This window comes from Tachyglossus aculeatus, chromosome 21 (genome assembly GCF_015852505.1).
Source record: "Tachyglossus aculeatus isolate mTacAcu1 chromosome 21, mTacAcu1.pri, whole genome shotgun sequence".
NCBI classification, from domain to species: Eukaryota; Metazoa; Chordata; class Mammalia; order Monotremata; family Tachyglossidae; genus Tachyglossus; species Tachyglossus aculeatus.
Window position 1 is genome coordinate 9,403,002 of NC_052086.1, and position 15,942 is coordinate 9,418,943.

The 15,942-nt window shown below is 59.1% G+C and overlaps 1 protein-coding gene across 1 annotated transcript in view; it reads right to left on the reverse strand.

Moving 5' to 3' along the window:
- TSC2 (TSC complex subunit 2) overlaps nt 1-14,285 on the reverse strand; it is a 36,952-nt gene extending 22,667 nt beyond the window's left edge. Inside the window, 19 exon segments of the mRNA XM_038763687.1 lie at nt 124-274; nt 1,525-1,631; nt 1,748-1,870; nt 2,983-3,099; nt 3,193-3,348; nt 3,847-3,928; nt 4,161-4,264; nt 4,459-4,596; nt 5,513-5,656; nt 6,134-6,260; nt 6,359-6,432; nt 7,368-7,493; nt 7,766-7,814; nt 8,545-8,662; nt 9,992-10,136; nt 10,322-10,432; nt 11,833-11,919; nt 12,964-13,131; nt 14,199-14,285. Of these exon segments, the coding sequence (XP_038619615.1) occupies nt 124-274; nt 1,525-1,631; nt 1,748-1,870; nt 2,983-3,099; nt 3,193-3,348; nt 3,847-3,928; nt 4,161-4,264; nt 4,459-4,596; nt 5,513-5,656; nt 6,134-6,260; nt 6,359-6,432; nt 7,368-7,493; nt 7,766-7,814; nt 8,545-8,662; nt 9,992-10,136; nt 10,322-10,432; nt 11,833-11,919; nt 12,964-13,101 (2,097 nt within the window). The 5' untranslated portion in view covers nt 13,102-13,131; nt 14,199-14,285.
- Between the last annotated feature and the right edge of the window lie 1,657 nt (nt 14,286-15,942).

Sequence of the window (15,942 nt, forward strand, 5' to 3'; positions counted from 1 at the left end):
GCTTGGGAGGATACCGTGAAAAGACACGGCTCCCACCCAGCAGGGAAGGCAGACGCTACAAGCTGCTGTGGGGAGGCGTGGGCAGCTGCGTAGAGTAGCGGGGGCGAGGGCTTGTCCACTTACTTGCTTTAAGCACTGCAGCACGACGCCGAAGAGCAGGGAATAGGGCAGGTAGCCCACGCGGATGGCAGGCGGTGCGCCCGAGAGGCCGGGGCTACCGGTGGGCGGGGACAGGCTGCCCCCGGCCTTCTTCTCCGAGATACGCTCGGGCTCTCTGCACCGGGGAGAGCCTCCTTTAAATTTATATTCACGTCTGTCTCCCCCGCTCCAGACTGGAAGTTCCTTGCGGGCGGGGAGTGTGTCCATTCTTTCAGCTAGTCATATTTATTGAGCATGTACCATACGCAGAGCACTGTACTAAGCACTTGGGAGGGTACAATGCAACATTAAACGGACACATTCCCTGCCCGTAGCGAGCTTAAACGATTATACTACTTGTAAAGCGCTCACTAGGTGCCCAGCACTGTTCTAAGTGTTGGGGTTGAGACAAGTTAATCAGATTGGATACAGTCCCTGTCCCATGTCGGGGGGTCACGCTCTTAATCCCCATTTTCCAGCTGAGGCCCAGAGAAGTTAAATGACTTGCCCAACGCCACACAGCAGGCATGTGGCGGAAGCGAGATTGGAACCCGGGTCCTTCTATCACCCAGTCCCGTGCTCGATTCAACAAAAGAAGCAGCGTGGCTCAGGGGAAAGAGCCCGGGCTTGGGAGCCGGAGGTCACGGGTTCTAATCCCGGCTCCACCACTTGTCAGCTGCGCGACTTTGGGCAAGTCACTTGACTTCTCTGGGCCTCAGCTACCTCATCTGGAAAACGGGGATTAAAACCGTGAGCCCCACGCGGGACAACCTGATCACCTTGTATGCCCCCCCAGGGCTTAGAACAGTGCTTCGCACATAGTAAGTGCTTAACAAATCCCATTATTGTCATTAAACCGTGTTCTATTGAGAAGCAGCGTGGCTCAGTGGAGAGGAGCGCGGGCTTTGGAGTCAGAGGTCATGGGTTCAAACCCCGGCTCCACCAATTGTCAGCTGTGTGACTTTGGGAAAGTCACTTAACTTCTCTGCCCCTCAGTTACCTCATCTGTAAAATGGGGAGGAAGACTGTGAGCCCCACGGGGGACAACCTGATTACCGTGTAACCTCCCCAGCGCTTAGAACAGTGCTTTGCACATAGTAAGCGCTTAATAAATGCCATTATTATTATTATTATTATTATTATTCTATTGTACTTTCCCAAGCACGTAGTACAGCGCTCTGCACACAGTAAAAGCTCAATCAATACGATGGACTGACTGACCGTTTCGGGGCGGGCGGGGGAGAAGGGGCCCCGGCGGCTGAGATCCAGGACCCTGCGGCCGGGCCTTCCCAACGGCAGAGGGGCCGGGCCCGGTCTGGGAGACGCTACTCTCCTCCGTCTTCCCCTCGCCCAAGGGGAAGGCCGGGGGCCGGGGTGGGTACGTACGGGGCGTCACAGAGGCAGTAGGGGCTGAAGCGGACGGCTCCGTCCTTGCTGGGCAGCCCCAGGCGGTGCAACGAGTCGGCCCGCAGCAGCAGCAGGAAATCGAAGGCCTGCGCAGGGTGAAGACGGCGAAGGGGGTGAGGGTCGGTGTGGGCTGGCCCTCTGCCCTCCGCCCGGTCCGGGCCCAGGGTTCCCGTCGCCCAGCCCAGCCCCGCCGCGGGCACACCTGTAGGCGGATGCTGCTGGCAGTGGGCAGAGAGTAGCCGTACTGGTAGTGGAGCTGGATGTGCTGCAGGAGCAGCTCGTAGACCACGGTGGCGTGGCTGGCCGGCAGCGTGTACAGCTTGGTCTGCGGGAGGCCACGCGCTGCTCAGCTCCCCCGTGGAGCCCCCCGCCCCCCGGACCTCGGGGCGCCCCCGCCCTTCCACCACCGCTGGACCGCTGTCCCGCCCCGTGGAAGCCGGGAACGTCCTCCCGGCCGCATTAATACAAATACGTAATTTATAATCTATAATCTACAGATATGAATATCATTACAATTATTATCATAATGAATGATAATCATCATGATTATAATGATGATTATAATGCTTGTAATATAATTTAAGTTATAATAATTATTATAATTACAATATATTATAATTGTATGATCATAACGATCATTATCATTATCAGAACAGTGCTGTGCACATAGTAAGCGCTTAATAAATGCCATCGTTATTATTATTATTATTATTATAGTGATGATTACAATGATGATTAAGGATAATAATGCCTAACCCGGGCGGGCATCGGACCCCCGGCACCGACAGGGTATTGGGCAGAAGGCCGGCCAGGGTTCGTACGGAGACGATCCAGTGGGGCCCAGTGTTCAGGACCCGGGGCTGGGAGTCGGGAGACCTGGGTTCTAATCTCAGCTCTAGCCCCTGCTCTGCTGGGTGAGCTTGGGCGAGTCACTTACCCACCCCGTCCTTGGCGTCCCCCTCCAGAAGGGGAACAAAAGGACCACTCTCCCTTCCTCTTAGTTGGGAGTCCCTGGAGGGATGGGCACTGTCTAATTCTCTTATATAATAATAATAATGACGGCATTTACTAAGCGCTTACTATGTGCAGAGCACCGTTCTAAGCGCTGAGGAGGTTACAAGGTGATCAGGCTGTCCCACAGGGGGCTCACAGTCTTCATCCCCATTTGACAGATGAGGGAACTGAGGCCCAGAGAAGTGAAGTGACTTGCCCAAAGCCACACAGCTGACAGTTGGTAGAGCTGGAATTTGAACCCATGACCTCTGACTCCAAAGCCCGGGCTCTTTCCACTGAGCCACGCTGCTTCTCGAGTCCGGGGTGGCTGGGGATCGGTGTAAGGGTCGAATCGAGCCCACCCTCCATGCCAGGTTGGCGACAGGGAAGGAGGGGTAGGGGAGAGTGGACTTTCCGAGCTCCCTCCCCGGCCCCAAGACCGACCTCGAGGATGACCAGCAGGCCCAGGACGGCCGTCTTCACGTCCTCCAGGGAAGCCAGGAAGGAGGGTAAGTCCCGGGCTTCCAGCTCCGGGGGAGGGGACAGCGGGCGGGCGGTGACCTGGTCGGGGAGAGGGGTGGGGAAGAGAGGGGAGGCGTGAGCCGCCTGCCCGAGGGGCGCGGAGGGGACCCCCGTGGGTGGGTGTGGCCCGACCTTCTCGATGAGGTCCAGCAGGCTGTTGAAGTGGTGCGTGTGGCAGCCCTCGGCCACGTCCACCAGCAGCTGCGTGGCCAGCTTCCGGACCTGCGGGTCCCTGTCCTCGGGGATGTGGGCCAGCTGGGGGATCACCACCGAGTTGATCAGCTCCTCCTACGGCCGGCGAGAGGGTCGGGGGGGGCCCCCGAGGTCACTGGTCACTCCTGCCCCAGCAAGCGGCCACTTGCCCTCCCCGGCTTAAGCATGCAGTTTTACAAGCGTTTGCTTGGCTACGGGTGGGACCTTACCCGCCCCGGCCCCCGGTGGCACATTTCCCAGCGTCCCCCCACCTTACAAAGGGGATGAGGGAAGAGAAGTGACTTGCCCGAGGTCACCCGGCGGACTAGGGGCGAAGCCGGAATTAGAACCCCGATCCTTCTGCCGCCCGGGCCCGTGCTTTAGCCCCTAAGCCACACTGCTTCTCCAATAAATACGATTCTCAATCAATACGACCGCCTGACTTTCTCCACCCCCACCGCGGCTGCCGTGGCCCACCGGGTGCGCGCTCACGCTGAGCTTCCGGGCGGTCTCCGGAGAGGGCCTCCCATCCCCGACCCTGCGACCCCCAGACCTCACGAGCACCCCCAAGCCGGGGCCCACCGAGGCACAGACCTCGTAGAACTGCCTGTTGATGCTGAGCACAAACGACAGCACGTCTAAGACCTTGATGCGCACTGCGCTGCGTGGTTCGTTCCTACGGGAAGGGGAGGGAAGCGGGGGAGGAGGGGAGGGAGGCCACCCTGGCACCCGAGACGAACGTGGTCCCCCTCTGGAAGCCCCCGACCCGGCCCGCTCCCGGCCTCCCCTTGGTCCGGCAGGGCTGCCTGAGGAAACGGATCCCACGCACGCGTCCTCCCCCAGGCTGCCCGCGTCCAGCCCAGAGGCGAGGCCCAGCGCGAGGGACGGCGGGAGCCCGCCGGACCCACCTGAAGAACCTCTCCATGAGCAGCTGCAGATTCTGGATCCAGCCGTCCTTGGCGGGGTGGATGGCGCGGGCGCGGTAAGCTATCAGGTTCAGGACGGACGACTCCTTCGGGGAGAGCGGGCCGGGAAGAAGGGGAGGATGGGGGCTCCGTCACCTGGCATCGGGCCCGGCATCACCGACGGGTGGGACTGCCGACCCGGGGGAGGTCTGCGGTCCCTCGGCGAGGGCCGGGACGATGGGTCTCGCGCGTCTGTTGCCGTCCACCCCGCCCGGCCCGCCCCACCGCCCGGTGCTCTTACAGATCTCTGATGGGCGCACCGCTCGATGAGCTCGAAGTAGCGCTCCTCCGAGCCGTGGAAGTCGTTCTGGTCGCAGCGCTCCTCCACCGTCGTCAGCAGGTCGTGGACGATCGACTTCAGCTCTTGGCTCTTGATGCTCTGGGAACACAGAGGGGCCGAGGCGGTCGGGGATCCCGCCCACCGCCTCGGCGGGACTCTCCCGAGCGCCCAGCGCGGGGCTCCGCACACGGCGGGCGCTCGGCAGACGCCATCGGTTGAGATCGGCGTCAGATCGTCTGCTTGAGGACTTGCGGGGCGGGGGCACCCTTTGTTTGTGATTCCCAGTCTCCACCCTGCGGGACGCGCCTCAGCGTTAATAGATCGTAAGCCCCCCGACGGAGGGGAATGGCGGGAAGGAATGGGAGTTTGGCTTCCGTCCCGCTCGGCAGCACCTGATATGGGCCCTAGGTACATCCCGGCGCCGCTACTTCCGCCAGCCCGGCCCACCTCCCCCGACGACTCGCCGCGGGAGACCACGGGGCGGGGAGGAGGTAGCCACCGGCCCACAGCCCGAGTCCCGGCAATGCCGGCCACAGAGTCTTGCCCATACAGAAAGCTGACCTCACCGCCCCGCTTTCCGGGGTGCACGCCTGGTGTTTGAGCCCCCACCCGTTCCCAATCCCAGGATCACCCCCCGGTGCCCACGGGCAAGGGCAGCCCTAGGCGACAGCCCGGCAGGACTCCCTCCCCGACACGCAGCAGGGCTTCCCCTGCCCCCGAGAGGCCAACCGTTCCCTCTGCCCAGGCGGTAGGTCAGTCGGTTGACTGTATTTATTGAGTGCTTACTGAGCACAGAGCATGGTCCTAAGTGCTTGTACTTGTACTTCCCAAGCGCTTAGTCCAGTGCCCTGCACACAGTAAGCGCTCAATAAATACGACTGAATGAATGAATGCTTGGGAGATCAGGCTATATCGATACGACAGACCCACTCCCTGCCCCTAACGAGCTTATGGTCTCCGCTCCGCGCCCGGGGCCACACCGGGGCAAGGGGGGGGATGCCGTGGCCCCACCAACCTGCAGCTGCTGCAGCAGACGCTCCAAGATGTCCAGCAGGACGTCCCAGCTGACCGCCTGGAGCTCCGCCCGGTATTTCTTGATGAGCCTGGTCACCGACAGGACGATCTCGTAGGACACCACCTCGTTGGGGCACGTCATCGCCTGGAACACCGGACCCGCCGGGGCCCCGACCTCAGCCACGGCCCGGCACCGCGGGGGCCGCCAGGACGTGCCCCCAGGGGTGACCCAGGCCACCTGGGCCGGCTGCTGTCGTGCCACCCGCAACGGTCCGGGCAGGGCTTGGCTCGGAACAATCGCTCATTCCTCCTGCCAAGTGCTCCCTCCCACCAACCCCCAAGGTGCCCAGAAAGGAGGACATGAGCTCCAGTCTGATGCCCGGGAGAGAAACCCACCCTCACAGACTGACTTCAGACAGTGGGCTATGGACGGACGGGAAGACCACCCCCCCTGCCCGCCAAGCTCACCCTCCGGGAGTCACAGTTGCCCACGGGAGAGAAGAGTCTCCCCCCTCACCACCCCTGGCTAGACGGGTCTGACCCCTGCCCGCAGAGAGCTTCCGCCCCCCAGGGGAGCGGGCCAAGCCGAGCCCGGGTCACCGGCCCCGGCCCCACACCTGACCTTGTAGAAGGAGGGCAGCACGGACATGGGGGAGTTCCTGAGAGAGGGCAGCCGGTGGGCGCCCCAGAGCGCCATGCCCACGAAGAACACGGCGCCACGCAGCAGGGGGGCGTCCTCCATGTAGGCCCTGCAGTGTGGCCAAACGGTACAGGCTCATGGCGTGCCAGGACCCGCGGGGGGGGGGGGGGACCGAGAGCATGGGGAAAGAAAAGGGGGCAGCCGCACCTGTCCTCCATGATGCGGCACATGTTGTAGATGGCACTGTGCCCCAGGTGGGTGCCCAGCAGGTTGCGCATAAGCTGTGGGGCAGAGGGCAGTGCCATCTGTCACCCCCTGTACCACAACCCTTGTCCACATCCCCAACCCTCGAAAACCTCCACACATTAGAGAAGCAGCGTGGCTCAGTGGAAAAGAGCCCGGGATCTGGAGTAAGAGGTCAGGGGTTCAAATCCCAGTTCCGCCAATTGTCGGCTGTGAGACTTTGGGCAAGTCACTTCACTTCTCTGGGCCTCAGTTCCCTCATCTGGAAAATGGGGATGAAGACTGTGAGCCCCCCGTGGGACAACCCGATCACCTTGTAACCTTCCCAGCGCTTAGAACAGTGCTTTGCACATAGAAAGCGCTTAATAAATGCCATTATTACTATTATTTTTAACACCCTGGCTTCCAGCTTAGACTTCTAAGGGGGCAGATGAGCCTTGGGCTGCTCATCCCCCGCCTCCCCACCTCCTCTCGGAGTCCCTCCCCGATTTCCTTCTCCCCAGTTCCCTTCCTCCCCCCACAGCCACCCGGACTCCCCTTTCCTGCTCTCCTCCTCCGGCACATATCCGTGCCCACCTTATCCTTCTCTCTCTCTTCCTATCGATAAACTCGGACATCTCTGTCTCCCCTGCTAGACTGCCAGCTCCTCGGGCCTTCTATCTAACCCTCTCCCAAGCGCTCGGTACAGCGCTCTGCACCCCCGGGGGCTCCACGCTGGAGCGGGGAAGAGTCCGACAAGCTTGAGCCACACGTTCCTTGCCCTCAAGGAGCTTTCACGCCAACAGGACGGGGGAGGGTGGACCAACCGGCCGACTGGCCAGAAGCCCCAACCCTCCTGCCGGCCCACCTCTCGCCCCGGGAGTGATGGGGGTGTGGGGAAGGGTGGGAGGGAGAGAGGGAAGGAAGGATAGCCTCCCAAGCACCCCCCGGCCCTCCCCGAGCCCCACGGCAGCCGTCTGGCCAGCGTCCCGACCTTCCAGCAGGGCTCACACAGCTCCTTGACGTTGATGGTGCGGCAGAGAGTGACGATGAAGGCCGGTAGGGTCTCGGAAGGGAGGCAGTTGTAGCACACCACGGCGTCCAGCACCTGAAGGGACACCTGGCAGGGGCGGGGAGGGAAGGAAGAGGCCCGTGGGCTCACGCGGACTCCTCCCCCTGGGCCGGTGAGAAGCGGGATCCTCGGGGCTTTTGAGGGGGGCACGTTTCCTCAGGCCTACAGGTCAGAGGGACTGGACTGCCCTAACTACGCAAGCTGACTCTGGGGAGCGTCGGACTCCGTCCCCGTGCCTGTGCTGTCCCGACCTCTGCCGTCTCCCAGCCCCGGCCCATCCCCGGGCCTCGCCCGTGGCCGTGGGGCCCCTGCTCCCTCACCTCTATGTCCACGGAGGACGAGGTCCGGATGCACAGGAGACAGATGAGGCTGCGAAGGACACACATGATGGGGGGAGGCGGGGGAAGTCGGGGACCCAGAAGACGCGAGATAACCCCAGCCATGCGGTCGGGTCCCGGTTCCCTTGGGAGCCCAGCAGGGATTGCGAGGGGGGGGCCCGGCGAAGAGCCTCGAGTTGCACGGGCCGAGCTCAGGCTTCCAAAGAAAAGCTAGGGGAAGGCCCTGCCTTCCTCTTGCTCCCTTCCCAGCCTGCACTTCTTTTGCATAGCAGGAAAGAGCGGGGCCGGGGTTGTCCTCACTTAAACACTGGCCATCCTGAGCTGGCCCAGAGAGGCAGGGCCACTGCTTCCCATCTCCCATGGGTCACTGTAGCCCTCTGCTTTAATGGGCCATATGCTCGCTGGCCCTTCCCAAGAGGGACTGGGGCAGGAGGGGTTTCCCCCGGGCAGCTTTACGAAGCGCCACCGTGCCAGCCGGCCAGCTCCAGAGAGCCTCCCGCCTCCACTCTCCTCAGCCTGCTGGTACTGGCCAAGCCTTCTCTGCCCGGGATTGGCCGATCCAGGCACGTAGAGCCCGGAAGCGACGGTTTTCCCGGCCGAAGACCCCAGCCACGTAGAGCCGCGGTGGGGAGCGACGGCATTCCCGGCCGATCGCTCTCCCTGGGGCCGGGAAGTCCGGCCAAGTGAAGCGATCCCGGCGGCGGTATTCCCGGCCGCCCGTTCTCCCCCGACCCCCGGCGGGCCCGGCCCTCGCGCCTTACTGGACCATCGGGGCGATGTGGTCGTCCAGGTAGCAGCTGTTGAACTTCACCAGGTTGACGAGCACGAGCAGAAAGTCGGAGGACAGGCCCACGGACATCCACTGCAGGACAAACTCGGCTGGAGGAGGGAGACGGGGAGAGGGCGCATGGCTCGGACCCAGCCAAATCGGGGCCCTTCGCAGAGCGCTTCCTCGGGACGGAGCACCAGACGGAACAGAGTTAATCCAGCGTATTTACTGAGCGCTTACTATATTCAAAGCACTGTCCTAACCGCTTGGGGAGAGTACAATGATAAACACACTCCCTGCCCACAACGAGCTTACGATAGGTAGATGTAATTAGTTCCTGCCCTAAAGGAGCTTCCAATTTCCTGTGCGCAGAAGGCTAAACGGAAGTTTGGGAGAGTCTAACTGAATTAATGGTCACGATCCCTGCTCTTGAGAGAAACCGATCCCCCAAAGTTAGAGAGGAAGTAAGAGGCGTATGAGTCCGGGAGTGTAGGCTGTTGAGGGGAGGCGGGCTCAGGCGGCCTGGAGGTGCCGTATGGGCAGTGGGGGACGGATAACAACTGGAGAGAGGAGAAACTTTCCAGCAGAGAGGTGATTTCAGAAGAGCTTAGAAGGGGAGAGCAGTGGTCTGGGAGTGGGTCAATGGTGGGAGAAAAGAGAGAGAGTACAATAGGCATGGCCTAATGGATAGAGCCCGGGCTTGGGACTCAGAGAGATCTGGGTTATAATCCCGCTCCCGTCTGCTGTGTGACCGGGCAAGCCACTTCTCTGTGCCTCAGTTCCCTCATCTTTAAAACGGGGATTAATACCAGGAGCCCCGTGTGGGACGTGGACTGTGTCCAACCTGATTAGCCTGTATCTACTCCAGTGCTCAGTATAGTGCTGGCGCATAGTAAGTGCTTAACATACCATAAAAAACAGGGAACGAGGCCCTCGGCGAGTTGGTTAGCTGGAAATCAGGGATCATTTCTGCCAACTCCCAAGTACTCCGTACAGTGCTCTGCCCACAAAACGCTATAAGCTCCCCAAGGGAAGGAGTTGTGCCTGCGAGAGTGTTCACTCTACTCTCCCTAGAGTGCTTAGTACAATGCTCTCTGCACACAGAACACTGTGAGCTCCTTGAGGGCAGGGATCGTATCCCCTAACGGGCTTTGTTTCCCAAGCGTTCAGTACGTTATACTCACATCGTTGATTAACCGAAAGAAGAGCGCGAGCTGGTGTGTAGTGGAAGAGGAGAGAGAGAGCACGCGCGAGCTGGCATAGAGACTCTGCCATGGGAACGTGGGCCCCAAATTGTTAAAGGGGGGAGACAGGGGGTCCCACCGACCTCACCAACACCTCCCTCCGGGGCAGGGCTAGGACCAGGCCCATTTTCCAGGGCCGCTACTCAAAGTGCCCAGCGGGCCGGGGGCAGAGCAGCAGCCACCGCGGTCACCCACCCAGATCCTCCTCCAGGTAGGCGATGTGGCGGCCGTTGTCCGTGAGAGCCCTGAACACTTCCAGCCTCTCGGGCAGGTCCTCTCCGGAGGGGTATTCCTTGATGACCCGGAAGATGTGGGCCCGGAGGATGCCCAGGTGGTCCCCCTGGGGGTGCGGGCAGGGGAAACCAGCTGGCACCTCTGGAGACGTGCCCGCCCCCAACTGTGGGTCGACCACAAGGCGGGGCCCGCGCCCATGCCACCGTGAGCCCCGAGGAGCCAAGTTGGATTTCCAGGTTCGAGGATGGCCACCGGCGCCCGCCCCCGGGGCCCGCAGCTCGCCAGCCCTACCTGCCCCTGGACGATGGCCTTGAGCAGGTGCAGGACGGCGTGGCGAGCCTCGGCCGGCCCTTCGGGCTGCAGCATGTCGGCCACGGCTCTCCAGATGGCCTCCACCGCGTGCTGCGGGACGGGGGAGGGCAGCGGAGTCACCCGCGGCCCAGGGCAGAGGCTCGTCAGCCCATCAGATCTCGTCCGTGACGCAGCCTCCCTGAGATGGACACTCCCCCCGGCCCCGACAACGGCTCCATAACCCATCCAGAGCCCCACGCCACCCCGGGACCGTGACTGCTGGCAGTCCGCGAGGCCAGACCGTTACCGAAACGATTCCTTCAGCACGGACCCGATGCCAAACCCTGTGCTAGGCACTAGGAGGGATACAGGGAGGAGGGAGAATCAGAGTAGACACGGTCCCTGTCCCACAGTCTAAGGGACGGGGGGTGATGGGGATTTCATCCCCACTTCACAGAGGAGTCTGAGGCCCAGAGAGGTTAAGTGACTTGTCCAAGGTCTCTCAGCAGGCTGGCAGCAGAGCTGGAATCAGAACCCTGGGCTTCCCAAACCAAAGCACCAGGATCTTTCCACCCGGCCTCACAGAAAGAGCCCAGGACTGGAGTCGGGAGACTCGGGTCCTAATCCCGGCTTGGCCGCTTCCCTGACGTGTGACCCGGGGCAAGTCCCTTAACTTCTCTGGGCCTCAGTTTCTACATCTGTAAAATGGGGATTTGATACCTGTTATTGTTATTAATAATAATAATAATAACAGTAATTGTTATGCACTATGTGCCAAGCACTGTTCTAAGTGCTGGGGTAGATACAAGGTAATCAGGTTGTCCCATCTGGGACTCATAACCTGTTCTCCCTCCCCTTTACAATGGGAGTCCCGTGAAGGACGGGGTTACGTCCGGCCCTATTTTCCTGGATCTACCTCAGGGGGAGAGAGGGGATCCCACCACAAGCACACAGTAAGCACTTAGCAGACGTCACGATTATCTTAATTACTAAGGCGGAAGAGGAGAGGCCGAGACCCAAGGTCACGGGCAACCCTCCGCCCTCAACGCACAGGACAATCGGGCTCTCCATAGGCACAGGTAGCTCACCATCTACAGCCAACCCACTTCGACCCCCCCATTGGAGACTAGGGGAGTGGACTGCCCGTGCCCTGTCACCAAAGGGCCGGCCGTGGCCTGTCAACAAAGTAGAGAGTCATGGGGAGGTCTGCACGCTCTGTCAGAGGGAAGAGGGATGGGGGGTGAGGGGGGAAAGAAGGAAGCGGTCGGGGGTGGGCCAGAGGGGAAAACTGGGGAAGTGGCGGAGGGGGACGCTGGCCAGGGGCAGGAAGTCTGTGCCCTGTCACCAAAGGCGAGAGTTGGGGGGAAAGAGGAGGGTCGGTCAAGGCGTGGGTCATCTCCTCCAGGGACGGATGGGAGAGTCGAGGGCAAAGAGGAGGTCCGGTCAGGGGGTGGGCCGCCCACGCCGGGTCAAGGAGGGGAGAGCCGGGGCCGGGGCCCAGACGGACAGACCTCCTCAAATTTCTTGGTCTTGGCCACGTCGCAGATCTGACTTATGGCCCGTATGCGGTTGTGGAGGCCACATTCCGGACTCAGCTCCTGGGAAACAGAGGATGAGACGGGGAGGACTCCCAAGGACCCGCGATCCAGGGGGCACCTCTACCAACTGTTATACTGCACTCTCCCAAGCGCTCAATATGGCGCTCCGCACACAATAAAAGCGTTTGATAAACACCACTGACTGATCGTAAGCACCAAAACTGGAAGGGACTATATGGCTTAAGGCGCCGGGAAACTAATCAGGGAAGGCTTCTTGGAAGCGGAGGGGCTTTAGGAGGGATTTGAAGGTGAGGAGAGCAGGTCTGCTGTGGGGAGGGAATTGCTGGGTTCATTCATTCACTGTCATATTTATTGAGCACTTACTGTGTGCTGAGCACTGTACTAAGTGCTTGGGAAGTACAATTCGGCAACAGATAGAGACAATCCCTACCCAGCAACGGGCTCACAGTCTAAAAGTGGGGGGAGACAGACTACAAAACAAGTAGGCAGGCATCAATAGCATCAATATAAATACGATTACAGATCTATACACATCGTTAATAAAGTAAATAGAATAATAAATACGCACATATATACACACAAGTGCCGTGGGGCAGGGAGGGAGGTAGAGAAGAGGGAGGGAGTCGGGGAGATGGGGAGGGGTTGACTGACAGAGGGCCTCCAGGAGGCCTTCCCAGACTGGGTCCCCTCCTTCCTCTCCACCCCGCCGCCTTACCTCCTTCTCCTCCCCACAGCACCGGTATACGTGTATATATGTTTGTACGTATTTATTACTCTATTTATTTTACTTGGACATATTTATTCTACTTATTTTATTCTGTTAATATGTTTTGTTTTGCTCTCTGTCTCCCCCTTCTAGACTGTGAGCCCGCTGTTGGGTAGGGACCGTCTCTATATGCTGCCAACTTGTACTTCCCAAGCGCTTAGTCCAGTGCTCTGCACACAGTAAGCGCTCAATAAATACGACTGAATGAATGAATGAATAAATGACAGAACCCCTGAGGATCTACTGCAAGCCCCGCCCCCAGCCCCCCACCATCTGAGCATCTTCGGCTGCCTCGCTTCCCCCCCACCGCTTCTTACCCTCAGGATTTCAGCAGTGATGATGAACTCCGTCTGCCGGCCCTCTGACGATCTGCCGCTGGATCGTGGGGTGCCCAGGCCCAACAGGGTCTTAAACTTCTCCTTGAACCCCGAATCCTTGCTAGGTGGCTTGGCCATGATGGCTGGGGGGGGGGTGGGGGGCCTCCTCTGGGTGAGAGACAGGGAGGACAGACGTGGAGGGGGGCTTATGTAGGGTACAGCTGCAGGCCCCCACCCCCCTACACTCACCAAGCACCATCTTCCCCCCTCCCCACCCCGGGGACCTCCACACCTGCCTATTCCCCCCACCTCCCAAAGCAGAAGCAGCGTGGCTCGGTGGAAAGAGCCAGGGCTTAGGCATCAGTATGGCTCAGTGGAAAAAGCGTGGGCTTGGGAGCCAGAGGTCGTGGGTTCCAATCCTGGCTCGGCCACTTGTCAGCTGTGTGACCTTGGGCAAGTCACTTCACTTCTCTGGGCCTCAGTTCCCTCATCTGGAAAACGGGGATTAAGACTATGAGCCCCACGTGGGACAACCTGATCACCTTGTATCCCCCCCACCAGCGCTTAGAACGGTGCTTTGCACATAGTAAGCACTTAAATACCACCACCATTATTATTATCAGAGGTCGTGGGTTCTAAACCCAACTCTGCCACTTGTCAGCTGTGTGACTTTGGGCAGGTCACTAAAATGGGGATGAAGACTGTACGTGGGAGCACCTGATCACCTTGTATCCCCCCCAGCGCTTAGAACGGTGCTTCACACATTGTAAGCGCTTAACAAATACCACCACTATTATGATCAGAAGTCGTGGGTTCCAATCCCGACTCCGCCACTTGCCAACTGTGTGACTTCGGGCAGGTCACTAAAATGGGGATGAAGACTGCATGTGGGAGCACCTGATCACCTTGTATCTACCCCAGCGCTTAGAACAGTGCTTGGCACATAACAAATACCGTAATTATTACTACCGCTATTATTAAAAACCCCTGATTGTCTGAGGCCCAGGGGAGTCTTTCTTGGTCAGGTGTTCTGGTGTTGTGGCGGGTCTCGGTCACCTGTCCTTACCTGGGCTCCCCCCTCAGCCCCTTCCCAAGGCCCCCTCACCCTTGGCAGGCCAGTTGCACCCTGCAGCTCTGGGGGCAGGATGGGGGGCAGGATTTGGGGGCTCCCCCCACCCCACCCCGACTGTGGGTCCTGCCCCCCTCTCCTCCCCTCCCCCGCAGGCCGGACTCACCCCCCACTCCAAGCCCAGGAACGACCCCCAGCCTCAGGATGCTCCTGAGGACCCCAGGATAATTGCCGTGGCCGGAAGTGCCCCCTTTCACGTCCGGCAGGGGTGTCACGTGAACATGGCAGGGCCTGACGGGAATTGTAGTTCTGGCGGGAGGCGCCGACAACCCCCCCCCCCCCACACACACACACACACACACGCACACGCGCGCGCACCTACAGGGGAGGGGCAAGACGGAGGAGAAAACGTCACGTGGGGGGCTAACGGCCGCGGGGGCTGCCGGGAGATGTAGTCCTCGCCCCTCATACTATCAATCAATCAATCGCATTTATTGAGTGCTTCCTGTGTGCAGAGCACTGTACTAAGCGCTTGGGAAGTCCAAGTCGGCAACACATAGAGACGGTCCCTATCCAACAGCGGGCTCACAGTCTAGAAGGGGGAGACAGAGAACAAAACCAAACATACTGACAAAATACTAATACTGATGGTATTTGTTAAGCGCTTACTATGTGCAAAGCACTGTTCTAATCGCTGGGCAGAGATACGAGGTGATGAAGTTGTCCCATGTGGGGCTCACAGTCTTCATCCCCATTTTACAGACGAGGTAATTGAGGCTCAGAGAAGTTAAGTGACTTGCCCAAGGTCACACAATCAATCAATCAATCGTATTTATTGAGCGCTTACTGTGTGCAGAGCACTGTACTAAGCGCTTGGGAAGTACAAGTTGGCAACATATAGAGACGGTCCCTACCCAACAGCGGGCTCACAGTCTAGAATCAATCAATCAATCGTATTTATTGAGCGCTTACTGTGTGCAGAGCACTGTACTAAGCGCCTGGGAAGTACAAGTTGGCAACATATAGAGACGGTCCCTACCCAACAGCGGGCTCACAGTCTAGAAGGGGGAGAAAGAGAACAAAACCAAACATATTGACAAAATACTAATAATGATGGTATTTGTTAAGCGCTTACTATGTGCAAAGCACTGTTCTAAGCGCTGGCGGGGGGGATACGAGGTGATGAGGTTGTCCCATGTGGGGCTCAGAGTCTTCATCCCCATTTTACAGACGAGGTAATTGAGGCTCAGAGAAGTTAAGTGGCTTGCCCAAGGGCACATAATCAATCAATCAATTGTATTTATTGAGCGCTTACTATGTGCAGAGCACTGTACTAAGCGCTTGGGAAGTCCAAGTCGGTAACACATAGAGATGGTCCCTACCCAACAGCGGGCTCACAGTCTAGAAGGGGGAGACAGAGAACAAAACCAAACATACTGACAAAATACCAATAATGATGGTATTTGTTAAGCGCTTACTATGTGCAAAGCACTGTTCTAAGCGCTGGCGGGGGGGATACGAGGTGATGAGGTTGTCCCATGTGGGGCTCACAGTCTTAACCCCATTTTACAGATGAGGTAAACAAGGCTCAGAGAAGTTAAGTGACTTGCCCAAGGTCACACAATCAATCAATCAATCATCATCATCATCATCAATCGTATTTATTGAGCGCTTACTGTGTGCAGAGCACTGTACTAAGCGCTGGGGAAGTACAAGTTGGCAACATAAAGAGACAGCCCCTACCCAACAGTGGGCTCACAGTCTAAAAGACAAGCAGACATGGGGCGGAGTCGGGATTCAAACCCATGACCTCTGACTCCAAACCCCGGGCTCTTTCCACTGAGCCATCATTCATTCAATCGTACTTATTGAGCGCTTACTGTGTGCAGAGCACTGTACTAAGCACTTGG